General features: G+C 39.1%; 1 protein-coding gene across 7 annotated transcripts in view; it reads left to right on the forward strand.

Annotated features, from left to right (window-relative positions):
• Positions 1 to 17,324, forward strand: part of SH2D4A (SH2 domain containing 4A) — an 82,847-nt gene that overhangs the window by 50,305 nt on the left and 15,218 nt on the right. For 5 of the 7 annotated variants that reach the window (XM_065518970.2, XM_065518972.2, XM_045397964.3 and 2 more), the window contains 2 exons: positions 414 to 624; positions 10,153 to 10,283. In XM_065518970.2, the coding sequence (XP_065375042.1) occupies positions 414 to 624; positions 10,153 to 10,283 (342 nt within the window). Of the gene's footprint in view, positions 1 to 413; positions 625 to 10,152; positions 10,284 to 10,707; positions 10,963 to 17,324 lie in introns of all 7 variants that reach the window. The other 2 variants (XR_012417114.1, XR_012417115.1) reach the window with 1 other exon arrangement.

A 17,324-nucleotide genomic window follows, 5' to 3' on the forward strand; every position in this document is an offset into this window, starting at 1 on the left:
TGAGCCACGCACACTGCATCTGAACATGAGTCTACGCAGGATGTGACAATTGTCTCTTATTACTCAGCACCCCTGCCAGCTTGAACCCATGCCCAGGCGGGGACACCTCACTTGGTCTTGCCAACTGCGGGAAATTCTTGCACACTTTCTCTACTTCTCTCTCATCCCTTCTTCCTCCTCTTCCTTTTCTCTCCCTCAGAAAATCCCCACTCCTGTATGAAGAGAGGAATCCTGCAGCGAATGCTGGGCAAGCCCTAATGACCTGGATCCTAGGTGTTGATAATGATTGTTCCTTATTACAAGCAGATAACAAACTGCTGGGAACCTGCGCTGTTGCCGTTTGTGCAATGCTGAGCCTTCTCACCTGCTCTGTGGGCTGATGAGGGTTTTGTCCAACCCCGTTGCTTTTCTAGTGCGAAAATCCAAAGCAGCTGATGAGAAGAGACGCTCCTTGGCTAAACAAGCACGAGAAGACTACAAGAGGTTATCCCTCGGGGCCCAGAAAGGACGAGGCGGTGAGAGGCTGCAAAGCCCTCTGCGTGTTCCACAGAAACCCAAAAGACCTCCCCTTCCACCCAAGCCTCAGTTCCTAAACCCGGCGGCGTATCCTCAAAAACCTCTTAGGTAAGAAGCCACACAGATGGGTTTAGGCATCAGTATTGCAATGGGCTTTGAATAAGCGTTGAAATTAAAGGCAAATTGTACGAGCTGCCATGGGGTGTGGAGGGCCAACTGGCAGCCTGTGTAAGCAGCTCAGGCTCCTGTCTAAGCCTTCTTCCTGGGTTATCTGGTCGGGCATTCCTCCCCTTCTTAGCTGTCAAATGTCCGTAGCTGTTATACTTAGTATACCCAGTGAAATAGTAAAGCTGTGCATGGAGTAAGAGAATTTCCCATGCCCCTAAGCACCTCTTCCCTTTCACCCCCCAAAGGCGGCTGGTGAGCCAGTGAGGGGACAACAGGAAACAAGTGGGGTTTCACTAATGCCCAAGATCACCCCTTAGTCAAAGATGATCAAAGTAGGAACCCAAAGGCTTGCTGACTTTCGCAGGACATTTTCACTGCCAAGGATTGAAGGTTTGATGGTAATTCTCATTCTGGGATACATAGCCCAGTTCATCTTTTGAGAATTTGGAAAGGCTCCTGTTTTTAGTGAATTGTCTATTGGGTGCTGGTGATCCCATTGTCTCCTAGGCTATGGAAGAATTAGGAAGAACCATTTGTTCTGGAAAAACTCTGCAGAAAAGTGCAATGATGCTATGACAGAAATCCCCATCCCTGATGTTTGCTGATTATAATTTTTTTTCTGGTATTGATCTTATTTTTAACATCCTAGTATTTAGAAAGAAGTATTAAAATCAAATTTTGATTGAAAGAAACAGAATTGTCTAAAGCTTTGCCTTCTGAAATAAAAACTAAAAAAAAAAAAAAAAAACTGGAAATACTTCTCGGTTTAAGATTATGGAGAAATGAAAAACGAGACTCTTCCCCTGCTTGCAGTCATAGTTATCTTCAAGGTTCTCTTTAAACAGGAATGATGACCTCAGGAGAAACACAAAGGCAGACCTTTTTCTTTACTATAATTATTTCTACTTACCCTACTGGAAAGTTTCATTTTGGGAAATGGAAACCAACATGGAACTCAGTGGCGTAAGTGGAAATAATTACAGTAAAGACCGTGATCTCCAAAGTGATGGTTTGGGTAATGATTCTTTTCTTATCGACAACAAAGCAAGAAATGTAGTCAGGAAATAGGAGTCTCCTTAATTGTGTGAACAGGCGACAAAGGTGCACACGGCCCTCTAAGCGCTGGCGCTTGTCTGTGTGCGCGCTGGTGACAGCCTCGGCAGGGATGTTTTCGCAGCTAACTCCTGTTCTCCATCTCTTCCAAGGGTAGCATGGAAACGACTTGTAGATAGATGTCCCTTTCCCACAGCATTCTGAAGCATAGTATATTTGATTGACAGCAATGAAGGTGGTCTAAAAAAGAGGAATTCCTGGCCGGGCGCGGGGGGTCACGCCTGTAATCCCAGCACTTTGGGAGGCCGAGGCAGGGGATCACGAGGTCAGGAGATGGAGACCATCCTGGCTAACACGGTGAACCCTGTCTCTACTAAAAAATACAAAAAGTTAGCCGGGCGCGGTGGCGGGCGCTTGTAGTCCCAGCTACTCCGGAGGCTGAGGCAGGAGAATGGCGTGAACCCGGGAGGCGGAGCTTGTAATGAGCCGAGATCGCACCACTGCACTCCAGCCTGGGCGACAGGGGGAGACTCTATCTCAAAAGAAAAAAAAAAAAAAAAAGGCAATTCCTCATTTTTTGCAACTTAAGACAATGCATGAAGTGCTTTTTGTGAGTCAGACTGGGTGGTTTTAGAGCTGGAACTTGACACAGGGATGGCAGAGGTCACCTCGGAGCCACCCCAGGAAAAGACAAGAGACCAGCCCCTCCAGTGTCTGTGGAGTTTTGCTCCATCTCCAAGGACTTCCCAAAAAAGAGCCTAATTTGGCAGCTAGTAAGATAATGTATAATATAACTTCGTATGTGTGCAGTGTCTGCCTCCCAGGGAAGTCAAATATTATAGGATATTTTCTCCAAAAGGCTCTGAAAATCATTAGGGATAATATATGCACATACATGCATATGTACATCTATATATGTATATCTGACAGTATGTCACACATAACTCAGAAGCACGTGTTAGAAAAAGCATAAAGAACCGTTAAGTTAGTTAATTACAAGAAATTCTAGTAGTTCATCCAAACTTGATTGTGGTGGTTGTGTTTCATAAATTGTATTTTGTTTTTAATTGACACACAATAATTGTACATATTTATGGGATACAGTGTGATGTTTCGATACATATATATATTGTGTAATGATCAAATCAGGATAACTTCCATAGCCATCATCTCAAACACTTGTCATTTCTTTGTGGTGAGAACATTCAAAATCCTATCTTTAGGCTGTTTTGAAGTATGTAGTACATTACTGTTGACTGTGTTCACCCTGCTGTGCAGTAGAGCAGCAGAACTTATTTCTGCTGTATCAGTGTAACTTTGCGCCAGTTGACCAACCTCTCATTTACCATCCCCCCTACTCTCCCCAGCCTCTGCTAACCACTGTTCTATTCTTCTATAAGATCAACCTGGCCGGGTGTGGTGGCTTAAGCCTGTAATCCCAGCACTTAGGGAGGCCGAGGTGGGTGGATCATGAGGTCAGGAGTTCAAGACCAGCCTGACCAACACGGTGAAATTCCGTATTTACTAAAAATACAAAAATTAGCCTGGTGTGGCACGCACCTGTAATCCTAGCTACACTGGAGGCTGAGGCAGGAGAATCACTTGAACCCAGGAGGCGAAGGCTGCCTGGATGACAGAGCGAGACTCTGTCTCAACAACAACAAAAAAGATCAACCTTTTTGATTCCACATATGAGTGAGGTCATGCAGTGGTTGTCCTTCTGTGTTTGGCTTATTTCACTTAACATAATGTCCTCTAGGTTCATCCATTTTGTTGCAAATGACAGGGTATTATTCTTTTTATGGATCTTTTGTTCCCTTTAATTTTTTGAGAAACTTCATACTGTTTATAATGGTATGCTAATTTATATTCCTACCATCAGGCAATGAGAGTTCTCCTTTCTCCAGATTCTCGCCAGCATTTTTTTATTGCAAATGACAGGATATTATACTTTTTCTGTCTGAATAATATTCCATTGTGTATATACACCACATTTTCTTGATTCATTCATTATTGGACACTTAGGTTGATTCCATATCTTGGCTATTGTGAATAGTGCTGCAATAAACATGGGAGTGCAAATGTCTCTTTGACATACTGATTTCATTTCCGTTTGACATATACCCAGTAGTGGGATTGTTGGAGCTTTTGTTCTACTTGGAATTTTTTTGAGAAACTTCATCCCGTTGTCTATAATAGTATACTATTTTATATTTCTACCAACAGGCTATGAGAGTTCTCCTTTCTCTGGATTCTCGCCAGCATTTGTTTTTTGTCTTTTTGATAACCAAAAATACAAAACTGGGCAAGGTGATATTGTGGTTTTGATGTGCATTTCCCTGATTAGTGGTATTGAACATTTTTTTCATATACTTGTTGGTCATTCGTATGTCTTCTTTTGAGGCATGCCTATTGAGGTTTTTTCTTATTTGGATTATTTCTTTTTTTGCTATTGAGTTTGAGTTCCTATATTGATGCTTTGTCAGATACAGTTTATGAATATTTTCTCCCTTTCTGTAACTTGTCTCTTTACTCTGTTGATTGTTTCCTTTGCTGCAGGAAAATCTTTTTTAGCTTGATATAATCCCATTTGTTTGTTTTTCTTTGGTTGCCTGTGCTTTTAAGGTGTTATTTTTTAAAAAATCTGGGGCTAGGCATGGTGGCTCACACCTATAATCCCAGTACTTTGGGAGGCCGGGGTGGGAGGATTGCTTGAGGCCAGGAGTTTGAGATAAGCCTGAGCAACATAGGGAGACACTCATCTCTATGAACAAATAAAAAATAAAAATCCTTGCTCAGACTGATGTCCTGAAGTGTTTCCCCAATATTTTCTTCTGGTAGCTTCATGGTCTCATCCATTCAAGTCTTTAATCCATTTTGAGCTGATTTTTACCTAGCGAGAGTAAGTAGTTTCATGCTTATACACGTCACTATCTAGTTTTCTCAGCACCATTTATTGAAGAGACTGTCCTTCCTCCAGTATGTGTTCTTGGTGCTTTTGTTGAAAATCAGTTGACTGTAAATGTGTGAATTTATTTCTGGGTTCTCTGTTCTGTTTCATTGTTTATGTGTGTGTTTTTATGCCAGTACCATGCTGTTTTGATTACTATAGATTTGTAGTATATTTTAAAGTCATTTACTATGATGCCTCCCAGCTTTGTTCCTTATGCTACAAATTGCTCTGGCAATATGTAGTAGTCTTTTCTGGTTGCATACAAATTTTTAAAGTTTTTTTCTATTTCTGTGAAAAATATCATTGGTATTTTGATAGGAATCACATTGAATCAGATCTTCTTGGGTAGTACATCCATTTTGATAATATTAATTTTTCTTATCCATGAACATGGGATGTCTATTTTTTTGTTTCCTTTCATTACTGTTTTATAGTTTTTCTTATAAAGACATTTCACCTCCTTGGTTAAATTTATTCCTAGTTATTTTATTTTATTATAAAATTGCTTTTTTTTTTTTTTTTTTTTTTTTTTTTTTGCTAGTCCATTGTTGATGTGTAGAGATGCTACTGATTTTTGTAAGTTTATTTTATATACTACAATTTCACTGAATTTTATCAGGACTAAGAGTTTTTTGGTGGAGGCTTTCGGGTTTTGTGTATGTAAGATCAGGTCATCTGCAAACAGACAATTTGAGTTCCTCTTTTCCAATTTGGATGTGTTCAGTGCTTTCTCTTGACTCATTCCTGTGACTAGGACTTTCAGTACTATGTTGAACAAAAGTGATGAAAGTGGACATTCTTGTTTTGTTCCAGGTTTTAAAGGAAAAACTTTCCATTTTTCCTCTTTCAGCATGTAAACTGTGATTTTGTCATATATGACCTGTATTGGGTTGAGGTACATTCCTTCTATACCTAATGTGTTTAAAGGTTTTTATCATGAAGGGATATTGAATTTTAGTAAATGCTTTACCTGTGTCTATTGAGACGATCTTGTGGTCTTTGTCTTTTATTCTGTTAATGTGATGTGTCATGTTCATTGATTTGTTTATGTTGAACCATCCTTGCATCCCTGAGATGAATTTCCCTTGATCATGGTGAATGATGTTTTTGATGTGCTGTTGGATTTGGTTTGCTGGTATTTTGTTGTGGATTTTTGTATTTGTGTTCATCACCATCAGGAATATTGGCCTCTAGATTTCTTTTTTGTTGTCTCTTTGTCTGGTTTCGCTATCAAGGTAATGCTGACTTCATAGAATGAGTTTGGAAGAATTCCTCCAACTTCAGTTTTTTGGAATAGTTTGAGAAGAATTGGTATTAGTATTTCCTTAAATGATTGATAGGATTTGGTAGAGACTTACAAACTTAACTTTGTGAAGGAAAGAAACAAAAACACTGATAGTGAAATCTATCAGGTCCTGGGGTTTTTTTGATAGGATACTTTATTAATGATTCAATCTCATTAGTCATCATTGGTCTGTTAAGTTGTCTTTTTCTTCATGATTGAATTTTGCTAGGTTGTATGTGTCCAGGAATTTATTTACTTCCAAGTTTTCCATTTTGTTGACATATAGTTGTTTATAATAGTCTCTAGTGATCTTTTTATTTCTGTGGTATCAGTTGTGATGTGTCCTTTTTCATCTCTGATTTTGAGTCGTCTCTTTTTCTTTGTGTAGCTAAATGTTTGTCGATTTTATTAAAACCAACTCTTCATTTCATTCGTATTTTGTATGGTTCTTTAGTCTCTATTTTATCTATTTTTGCTCTGACCTTTATTATATTTCCTTCAACCAATGTTGTGTCAAGTTTGTTCTTGTTTTTCTAGTTCTTGTGGTTCGACAATAAATACTTATTTGAGATCTTTCTACTTTTTTGATATGTGTGGTTATTGGAATAAACATCACTCGTAGAATTGCTTTTGCTGTATCCCATAGGATTTGGTATGTTGTTTCCATTTTCATTCGTCTCAAGAAAAGTTTTGGTTTCTGAAATTTATTTATTGACCCATTGGTTGTTCGGGAGCATGTTTAATTTCCACATATTTATTTCTAGTTTTCCTCCTATTACTGATTTTTTGATAAATTTTAACTTAAAACAATTTAAGAATTGTTTTATGGCCTAATATATTCCTGGCGAGTATTCTATTTGCTGTTGAGATACTGTGTATTCTGCAGCTGGTTGACAGAATAGTCTGTAAATGTCTGTTAGGCACCTTTTAGAGTGTGGTATAATTATTGATTTTCTGTTGGTATGATCTGTTCATTGTTGAAAGTGGGGTATTGAAGTCCTCTACTATTGTTGTATTGCAGTCTTTCTCCCAATTTAGGTCTATTAATATCTACTTTCTAAATTTAAGTGCTTCTATGTTAATTGAGTACATATATATTTATAACTGTTCTTGCTGTATTGAACTCTTTATCATTGTATACTGGCCTTCTTTGTCTCTTCTTACAGTTTTCAGCTTCAGGTCTATTTTATATGATATATATGTAGCTACTCCTGTTGTCTTTTGGTTTCCATTTGCATACAACCTTTTTTTCCCCATTCTTTCCCTTTCGGACTATGCATGTCCTTACAGGTGAAGTTAACCCCTTGTAGGCAACATATAATTTGGTCCTGTTTTATCTAGCTGCTCTATGCTTTTTAATTGGAGAATTTATCCATTGATATTCAAGGTAATTATTGATGCGTAAGGGTTTCCTATTGCTATTTTCTTTCTTATTTTCTAGTTATTCTGTAGATCCTTTCTTCTCTTATGGTCTTTGTGGTTAGGCACTTTTCTCTAGTAGTACGTTTTGGTTCCTTGCTTTTTATTTCTGGTGTATTTGTTATAGGTTTTTGCTTTGTGGTTACTATAAGACTTACAGAAAACATCCTATAGTTATAACAAGTTAATTTAGAGACTTACAAACTTAACTTTGTGAAGGAAAGAAACAAAAACACTGTATACTTTACCTCCATTCTCTCCTAGCATTTTGTATTTTTGATGTGATGATTTACATTTTTATATTACGTATCTGAAATTATTGAAGTTATTTTTGGTAGTTCACTTTTTAGTCTTCATATTGAAGATATAAGTGGTTTACACATCATGATGATAGTATTAGAACAAAAATCATGGTAGCATCCTGTTTATGTTTGAAGAACTATTTTTTAGCATTTCTTATAGGACATGTCTGGTAGTGGTAAATTCCCTCAGCTTCTGTTTGTCTGGAACTATCTTTATCTCTCCTTTTCTGAAGGAATACTTTGCTGTGTGCAGTATTCTTGGTTGCATTTTTTTTTTCCTTCAGTGCTCAGCATGTATCATCTTACTTCTTTCTGGCCTGTAAGGTTTCTTCTGAGAAGTCTGCTATCGAGTATATTGGATCTGTCTTATATGTTATTTGTTTCTTTAGCTGCTTTTAGGATCCTGTATTTGTCTTTGCACTCTGAGGGTTTCATTATAGTATGTCTTGGGGTATTCCTGTGTAGGTTGAATCTGATTGGTGACTTTTGACCTTCCTATGCTTGGCTATTAATTTTTTTCCAGGTTTGGAAAGTTTTCTGTTATTTCTTTGCATAAGCTTTTAACCCCTTTGTCTTCCTGAATTCCCTCTTTAACTCTAATAACTCCAATATTTGCTCTTTTGATGTTGCCCCACAGACCCCAGAAGCTTTCTTCATGTCATTCTTTTCTTTTTTATGATCTGTGTATTTTCAAATAGCCTGTCTTCTGGCTCATTATTTGTTCCATTTGATCAGGTGTGCTATTGAAACCCTCTATTGCATTTTTCATTTTATTCATTGCCTTTTTCAGCTCCAGGATTTGATTTCTTAAAATTACTTCAGTCTTTCTGCTAAATTTCCCTGATATATTTTTGAATTGACTCTCTGTTCTTTCTTGAAGTTTGTTAACCTTCCTTAAAACAGCTATTTTGAATTGTTTCAGAGGTCACACATCTCTATGACTTTAGGCTCAACCTCTGGTATCTTATTTTGTACATTTGGTGAGGTCATATTTTCTTGAATCTTCTTGATGCTTGTGTATGTGTGACAATATCTGCACATTTAAGGATTAGGCTTTTATTCCACTCTCCACAGCCTGGCTTTATTTGTGCCTGTCTTACAGAGGCCCTTCCAGAAATTCTAAGCCGACTGATGTTTCCTGAGCCTGTGACCAATGCAGCCATCTTAGCGCTAGAGGGCGCTCCAAGCCCAGGCTTGCTGCCAGTCTCCCAAGGGCTCTATGATTTACACAGCTCTCCTTCCTTGATGGACCTGAGGAAGAACTCAAGGAGGGTACAGGGGCTGTGTGGGGAAGCTGGTCAGCGACTCCAGTACAGAAGACTGATTTAATGACGCAGACAAGTGTGTCTCCTAGTCTCCTAATGGATCCCAGCAGGGAATGGGTAGTTCCTTGACTTCAGTGTCAGGGGATGGAGCTGATACTGGACCCCCTCAGTATCTGTTTATGGAGGGTGGCTGGAGAGCCCATCTCAATGGCTCAAATAGACGCTTGTCTCCCAGCAGGTGCCTCTACAGACAGGATAGTTCACTGACTGCAATGGTGGTTGTGTTGTGTTTAAATTGAATTATGCTCAAAATTAGTAGGTTGTTGAGTAGGACTTGGAAGTCTGTTTATTACATTGTAAGGCTACTCTTTGTAGTAGAAATTGACTTACATCCTAGAAATTAAGTTCTGCTACTGAATCTATTTCAGAATGATTCTGCTGCCTGTATCTTTGTCTTACCAAACTTCAAATACTCTTCTTCCTTTTACTTTATATTTCTTTCTTTCTTTATTTTTTTAGCAGAACTAAATGTCATCAAAGGGTGGAAAAGGAGAAAGCAAGTCAGGGAGGTTAGTGGAAAGAGAAACAAGAGTGAACCAAATAATGCAAACATGAGGAAAGAAATCTGTCTTACTGCATTTGATTTCTTTTGTTTGCAAATACATGCTTTCCAGGAAAATGTGCTGGGGTAAAAGTGTATTTTGCCTTTTAATGCTTATTTTTTTCAGATGTTAATTGAAAGTTAATGGAGCTTCTAATTCCTATACAAATGAATTTAAATCTATGTGTTAACACAGCAGTGGATCATTCTTATAACTAGCCCTTTAAGACTGGAAGGACAAGTGACAGATTTATATTCCTTCCTCTTCTGCCCTTGAGGAGGTGTATAATGGTGGTGTGTAGTGGGTCCAGCCTCCTGTTAGCTGAGGTCATTGAATTAGATCTTGAAATGTATGTAATTATCTCTCCCTCCCGTTCTCTCACTCTCTCTACACACACACACACGTATATATATTTGCATGTATATATATTTGTAAGTATAAAGCACCTCTGGTGTCTGTAGACATGCATGTATATATATGCATGTCTATGTGTGTGTGTGTACATATACACACACATATATATATGACTTTTGAGGGCATTATTTTCAAATTAGTTAAATCTAACTTGAAAAACTTTTATAAATAACAGAAATCAGGGAGTGGTGAGGACAGTGTCCAGCTCTGCCCAAGAGGACATCATCCGGTGGTTTAAAGAGGAGCAGCTACCACTTCGAGCAGGCTACCAGAAAACTTCAGACACCATAGCCCCCTGGTTCCATGGTGAGTGCAGAGATTTCCTCAATGGTGTTTCGTCTCAGGGCGGATGAAGCTGTGCTAATCCACCAGGAAGACAGAATAAAAGCTTCCATTTATTGGTGCTGCCCAAAAAGAGTCTTTCAGATTATTTTCACAAAGCAGTGTTTCAAAGACGCCTCAGTAAGCTGCATTCTCATGACTGTTTAGAAGGCAGTCAGCATTCACGGGCACTGTATTCACTGTGGGATAGATTTATCGCCACAAATAAAACCCACAGGACGGGAGGGAAAAGTGATATTCCTGGTGACTTACCACTCGGTTGTTTGATTGCAACTTCCATCAAATGGCCACATTTTCCTTCCATTGAGGGAGACACAGTTATGGGGGTGGGAAGCTGGATAGGACGCTGGCTGAGCAACCTTGAACAAATCATTGTTTTTTTCTGTAGGAAACCAATTTATCTAAGTCTCATTTTCCCCATCTGTTAAATGAAGGAGTTGAACTTTGTGGTCTTGTAAGTGAAAACTGGCTTTGATCACCTTGTTTCCAGTATGTAGCTGAGTGTGCAACATAGGTGGTTGGATCCTGAGCAGATACCAGTTAGTAAACATTTTCTGTATTTGACTCAAGAAACTTGACTCACGCCCCTCTTCCACCCAGCGGATACTTCATGGACCTCTCTGTTTCTTGGATCTCAAGAAAAGTGAGTGGCTTCTTGGCTCAGTTGACTTCCATAAGGTCCATGGTTGAATTGGACTAATTGGCTATATGGCAACAAAAGGTGCTTTAAAACAAAAATACGGTCCCCTCCCAGAGTTATGTTTGTCCTCAGGATGTCTTGGTTTGAATTATGTTTAAGACATCTTTCCTTGAAGTAGTGTCATCTCACACATAAATATACCACAATAGTAAACTCCCAAACACATAGCATGGGAAACTTTCTAAAAGGAATAGTTATTTGTGATAGGCTTTCTCCTAAAGGGCTGTGAGGTCAGAATGTCACAGCGGAACTGTCTGTCTGGCGTCACAGCGGAACTGTCTGTCCGGCGTCACAGCGGAACTGTCTGTCTGCTGTCACAGCGGAACTGTCTGGCTTCTCTTGGAAGTATTTGTTCTCTGGCGATTCAGACTTCGTTAAGTGTCCATCCCAGAGGAGTCCCTTCTCCTTCCCAGGATGAAGTTGCAAGCCTCCTTCCTTTCTGCTTTCAGACACTGGGGAAGAGATGATGGTGTCAGAGATGAACAGAAAGAACGTGGGGCAATTATGCATTAGCCGTGGCTGTCTCAGCTGTCTGATAATGCCTTGCTTTCCTTTTTAAAATAAGCACCGAGGAAATCAGCCACTTTGTAGTTTCTGTGTCTTTGGACAGAAGAGGCTGTCATCTCTGATTATAAGATTGGTAGTTTTTTAACAGCAGGGAGTAAGAAATGGAAAATGTCAGTTGTTATTAAAAACCCTGGGACTTTAACAGGCAGTTCTGTTCGAAAGGCTGAAAGCTAGGAAGACACAGACTAAAAATCGAGTTGGAGCTTTGGTTAAAAAATATGACTCTTGAGTTTTACATAAAGTAACTCATTCAGGTGTGCTTATTTTTGATTTATTTTCACTTATACACATATTTTTCAGAGTCATAAGCAAAATAAAAAAAAACTATATAATTAATAACCAGGACATAGCCACATAGTCAGTATACATCTCTATTTTCAGTTTCAAGAAGATACAATTTCACATTTTCAGGATAAAGAGAATATGCATCACATCTTATCTCCTTGAAATATAATTATCACCAGGAAACCTATTCTGAAATATTAAAATGGTAGCCCTTTGTAGGTTTATTATCTTCTTTCCTTTGTCACATCCACCATGAATTACCCTTCGTAAGATGCTATTTTGGTTGCCTAATTTTTCATCCCACAAAGTTTTATACTTTCATCTTTTTCTCTCAATTAAGCTCGAGATAAGGATGGGAGTGAGTAGGAGAGGACAAAGGGATTGAAGACTATTGGACTTCTGGCTTTTGTGGCTGGGAAGAAGGTGGCTGGGCTATCAATGGAGAGAAGGAACATAGGGGATGGGGAGGGTTAGGGAAGCAGAGAAGAGAACAGAGAGTTCTATTTCACAGCATGATAAATGTAGTTAATAGAGTATTGTATGTTTCAAAAGTGCCAAAGGAGTAAATTTTGAATGTTCTTACCAGAAAAAAAAAAATGCTAAGTATTTTAGGTGATGGATGTGTTAATTAGTTTGATTTAATTATTCCACATTGGGTTCATAAATCATAACATCACCTGGTATCCCATAAACTTACACAATTGTAAATTGAAGATTTACAATGAAAAAGTTCCAAACTCCTCCCTGTGATCCACAATGCCTACTTGATCTGCCCCTGTCTGTTGCTCCAGACCCATCTTAAGCCACCGTCCCTGCCTTGGTCACCTCTCCAGGCCTCCCTTCCATCCCGCAGACACACCACATTGTCCCTACCTTAGGGTTCTTGCAGTTGCTCTTCCTGCATGCCTCCCTTTGGCTGACTTCTTAAGGAATTGACTCAAGTGATTATAGAGGCTTGCTAAGTCCCGAATCTGACAGGGTAGGAGGGAAGGCTGGACATGTGGGGAGGAATGGCCTTTTCCATCCAAATGCCTCCTGCTGGCAGCGTCCCTTCCTGCTCAGGGGAGGTCAGCCTTTGTCATAGTAAGGCCTTCAACTGACTGGACAAAACCCACACACTTATGGAGGGTAATCTGCTTTACTCCAAGTCCTCCCATTTAAATCTCATCCAAGGCCAGGTTAAAATTAAAAAATTAGCCAGACATGGTACTGCAGGCTTATAGTTCCAGCTGCTCAGGAGGCTGAGGTGGGAAGATCACTTGAGCCTAGGAGTTCGAGACTGCAGTGAGCTGTAATTGTGCCACTGTGCTCCAGCCTAGGCAACAGACAAAGACCTTGTCTCTTAAAAGAAAAGACCTTTTCTTTTAAGACCTTAAAGAAAAAAAAAAAGAAAAGAAAAAGAAAAATAACAAGTGCTGGCAAGGATGGGGAGGAATTGAAATTCTTGTGCACTGTTGGTGGAAAGGTAAAATCATATAGCATAGCCACTGTTGGTGGGAAGGTAAAATAATACAGCATAGCCACTATGGAAAACAGTATGGCCAGTTTCTACAAAGTAAAACCACGGAATTACCCTATGATCCTGAAATTCCAATTCCATTGGGTAAATACCCAAAAGAACTGAAAGCAGACTCTCCAAGAGATACTTCTGCACCTGTGTTCTCAGCAGCACTATTCACAATACCTGAAACACGGAAGCAACAGATAATGGGAAAGCAAAATGTGGTCCATCCATAGAATGGAATATCATTCTACTTCAAAAAGGGAGGAAATTCTGACATATATGACAACATGAATAAATCTTGAGGACATGATACTAAATGAAATAAACCAGTCACAAAAAGACAAATACTGTACAATTCTACATATATGAGGTATTTAGAATAGTCAAAATCACAGAGAAAGAAAGCACGTGGTAGTTGCCAGGGGCTGGGGGTTGGTGGTGAATGGAGCATTATTAAATGGGTAGTTTCAGTTTTACAAGGTGAAACGACTTCTGCAGATGGATGGTGATAATAGCTGTACAACTTTTTTTTTTTTTTTTTAGGCAGGATCTGGCACTGTCTTCCAGGCTAGAGTGCATGGTGTGATCTTGGCTCACTGCAACCTCTGCCTCCTAGACTCAAGTGATCCTCTTGCATTAGCCTCCCAGGCAGCTGGGACTACAGGCATGCACTACCATGCCTGGCAAATTTTTTTGTATTTTTTTTTTTTTTTTTTTGTAGAGATGGAGTTTGCCAGGTTTGAGTTGTTAGTCTCAAACTCCTGGCCTCAAGGGATCCATCTGCCTTGGCCACCCAATGTGCTGGGATTATAGGTGGGAGCCACCACAAGTGGCCAATTGTACAATATTATGGATGTATTTAACACTGAATAGTACACTTAAAAATGGTTGTCCCAGCACTTTGGGAGGCCGAGGCGGGTGGATCACCTGAGGTCAAGAGTTCAGGACCAGCCTGGCCAACATGATGAAACTCCATCTCTACTAAAAATACAAAAATTAGCCAGTCTTAGTGGCAAGTGCCTGTAATCCCAGCTACTTAGGAGGCTGAGGCAGGAGAATTGCTTGAACCTGGGAGGCAGAGGTTACGGTATGCCGAAGATCATGCCACTGCACTCCAGCCTGGGCAACGAGAGTGAGACTCTGTCTCAAAACAATAACAACAAAATGGTTAAGGTGGTAAATTTTATATAGTACATACTTTCACATAATAAAGTCTCCATGTCTCATATTATATGCAAAAATAAATTATGGGTGGATTGTGCATGACACAACAAGCAAAAACCATGAAGGAAAAATAGCTAAATTTAACCTCATTGAAATGAAAAACCCCTCTCCCTTAAAATGTGTCAAAAGACAAGTCACAAACTAGGAGAATACATATGTAACTCATATAATTGACAAAGGATCAGTATCTACAATATATGAAATCCTACAGGTCAATATAAAAAATCAATTCACTAGAAAAATGGTCAAAAGATCTGTGTAAGTAATTACAGAAGACCTACTTATCCAGCCAGTAAAATATGAGCTCAATCTCACTATAAATTAGTACAAATTAAAATAAGATTCCACTGTGCACCCATAAGAGGAATGGAAAATCAAAATCTGGCAGTATCAAGAACTGGCAAGTACACAGGGAAACATTCTCAAGTACAGCTGGTAGGAGTATATACTGGTATAATCAGTTTCATGGGCATTTAGCAATATGCAGTATAATTAAAGATGCACATAGCCTACCTCATAGTAATTCTGCCTCTAGATATATACTCTGAAGAAATGATCATGTTTACAGCGAGACATGTTCAAGGGTGTACACCACATCATTTTCTGTAATAGTAAAAAAGTTATAGCAAATGTAGAAGAGATGAATAATGATACATGTGCATCATATGCATGTATACATATATATATATATATATATAAAAAATACCGCATGATAGGTAAAATGAATGAGCTTGTCTATATGTACAAGCAAGGACAAATCCCAATAACAACGTTGGAAGAAAACATTACATGTAACAGGATCCCATTTAAATGTTAAGCACAATACTGTATGTTTTCATTACAATATATACGTTTACAGCATAAAATATAGATGGAAATCACAGCTTCAGAAGAGAAGTTCACCCTTGGAGAAGGAGACAAGGAAAGGAAATGGGATCAAAAAGTAACAAAGGGGGCCTTAATTCTATATGGCAGGATTTTCTTTTTTTTTTTTTTTTGAGATGGAGTCTTACTCTGCTGCCCAGCACAGGCTGGAGTACAGTAGCGCCATCTAGGCTCAATGCCAGCTCTGTCTCCTGTGTTCAAGCGATTCTCCTGCCTCAGTCTTCCAAGTAGCTAGAACTACAGGTGCCTGCCAGCACATCCAGATAATTTTTGTATTTTTAATAGAGATGGGGTTTTGCCTTGTTAGCCAGGCTGGTCTCAAACTCCTGACCTCAAGTGATCTGCCTACCTCAGCCTCTCAAAAACACTGGGATTACAGGTATGAGCCACCATGCCTGCCCTGGCAAGTTTTATTTCTTAAGAAAAACAGATAGGAAGTAAATATGGCTGTTAATATTCATTGTACCTGGAGAATAGATATAACATTTGTTATATCACTGGTGTTGTATTTTTCTTGGTACTTTCTTTGTGTTAAAAATATTTCATAAGAAAAATCATTTTTTAATGAAGGGAAAAAATTAAAATTTGTATGATCTCTTTCATGCCTGTGGTTTTGAGGATTTCTGAGATTATTTTGCCTGATTACACTGAGAACTTCAATCTAGCTTCATTAAGGAGACAACTAACTGCTCAACTCAATGTTGTCTATTGCAAGCAGACCAGCACAGTCTCACCAAGAAAGATGCCTCCATGATTAATTTTATGGGTCAACTTGACTGGGCCATGGTCCCAGATATTTGGTCAAAAATTATTCTGGATGTTTCTGGGAAGAATTTTTTGGATGAGATTTGTTTTTATTATTATTATTATTATTGAGATAGTGTATCACTCTGTTGCCCAGGCTGGAGTGCAATGGCGTGATCTCAGCTCACTGCAACCTCTGCCTCCTGGGTTCAAGCATTTCTCCTGCCTCAGCCTCCCGAGTAGCTGTAGTTACGAGTGTGCACCACCACGTCCAGCTAATTTTTGTATTTTTAGTAGAGATGGGGTTTTGCCCTGTTGGTCAGGCTGGTCTCAAACTCCTGACCTCAAGTGAGCCACCCGCCTTGGCCTCCCAAAGTGCTGTGATTATAGGCGTGAGCCTTTTAAGAGACAAGGTCTTTGTCTGTTGCCTAGGCTGGAGCACAGTGGCACAGTTATAGCTCACTGCAGTCTCGAACTCCTAGGCTCAAGTGATCTTCCCACCTCAGCGTCCTGAGCAGCTGGAACTATAAGCCTGCAGTACCATGTCTGGCTAATTTTTAAATTTTTTGTAGAGACAGGACCTCACTGTTGCTCAGGCTGGTCTGAAATGCCTGGCCTCAAGCAGTCCTCCCTCCTCAGCCTCCCAAAGAACTGAGATTACAGGCATGAGTCACTATGACTGTTTTTTTTTCTTTTTTATTTCATAGCAACTATCCTAGAGGATGGGAGGTCATATGTTGTCATGGTTTTGATTTACATTTCCCTAATGACTAGTAATGTTAAGCACCTTTTCATTTGCTTATTGGCCATTTGTATATCTTCTTTGAAAAATGTTTACTTGAACTCTTTGCCCAGTTTTGGATTGGGTTCTTGTTGAATTATAAGAGTTCTCTATACAGTATATTCTGGGTATCAATCCTTTATTAGATATCTAATTTAAAAATATTTTTGCCTGTTTTATGGGTTGCCTTTTTAATCTGTTGAGAGTGTCTTTTGATGTATAAAATGCTTTAATTTTTATGAAGTTCAATGTGCCTATTTTTTTTCTTGTGTTGCTGGTGCCTTTGGTGTCATATCTAAGAAATCACTGCCAAAT

Source organism: Macaca fascicularis, chromosome 8 (genome assembly GCF_037993035.2).
Source record: "Macaca fascicularis isolate 582-1 chromosome 8, T2T-MFA8v1.1".
Lineage (NCBI taxonomy): Eukaryota > Metazoa > Chordata > Mammalia > Primates > Cercopithecidae > Macaca > Macaca fascicularis.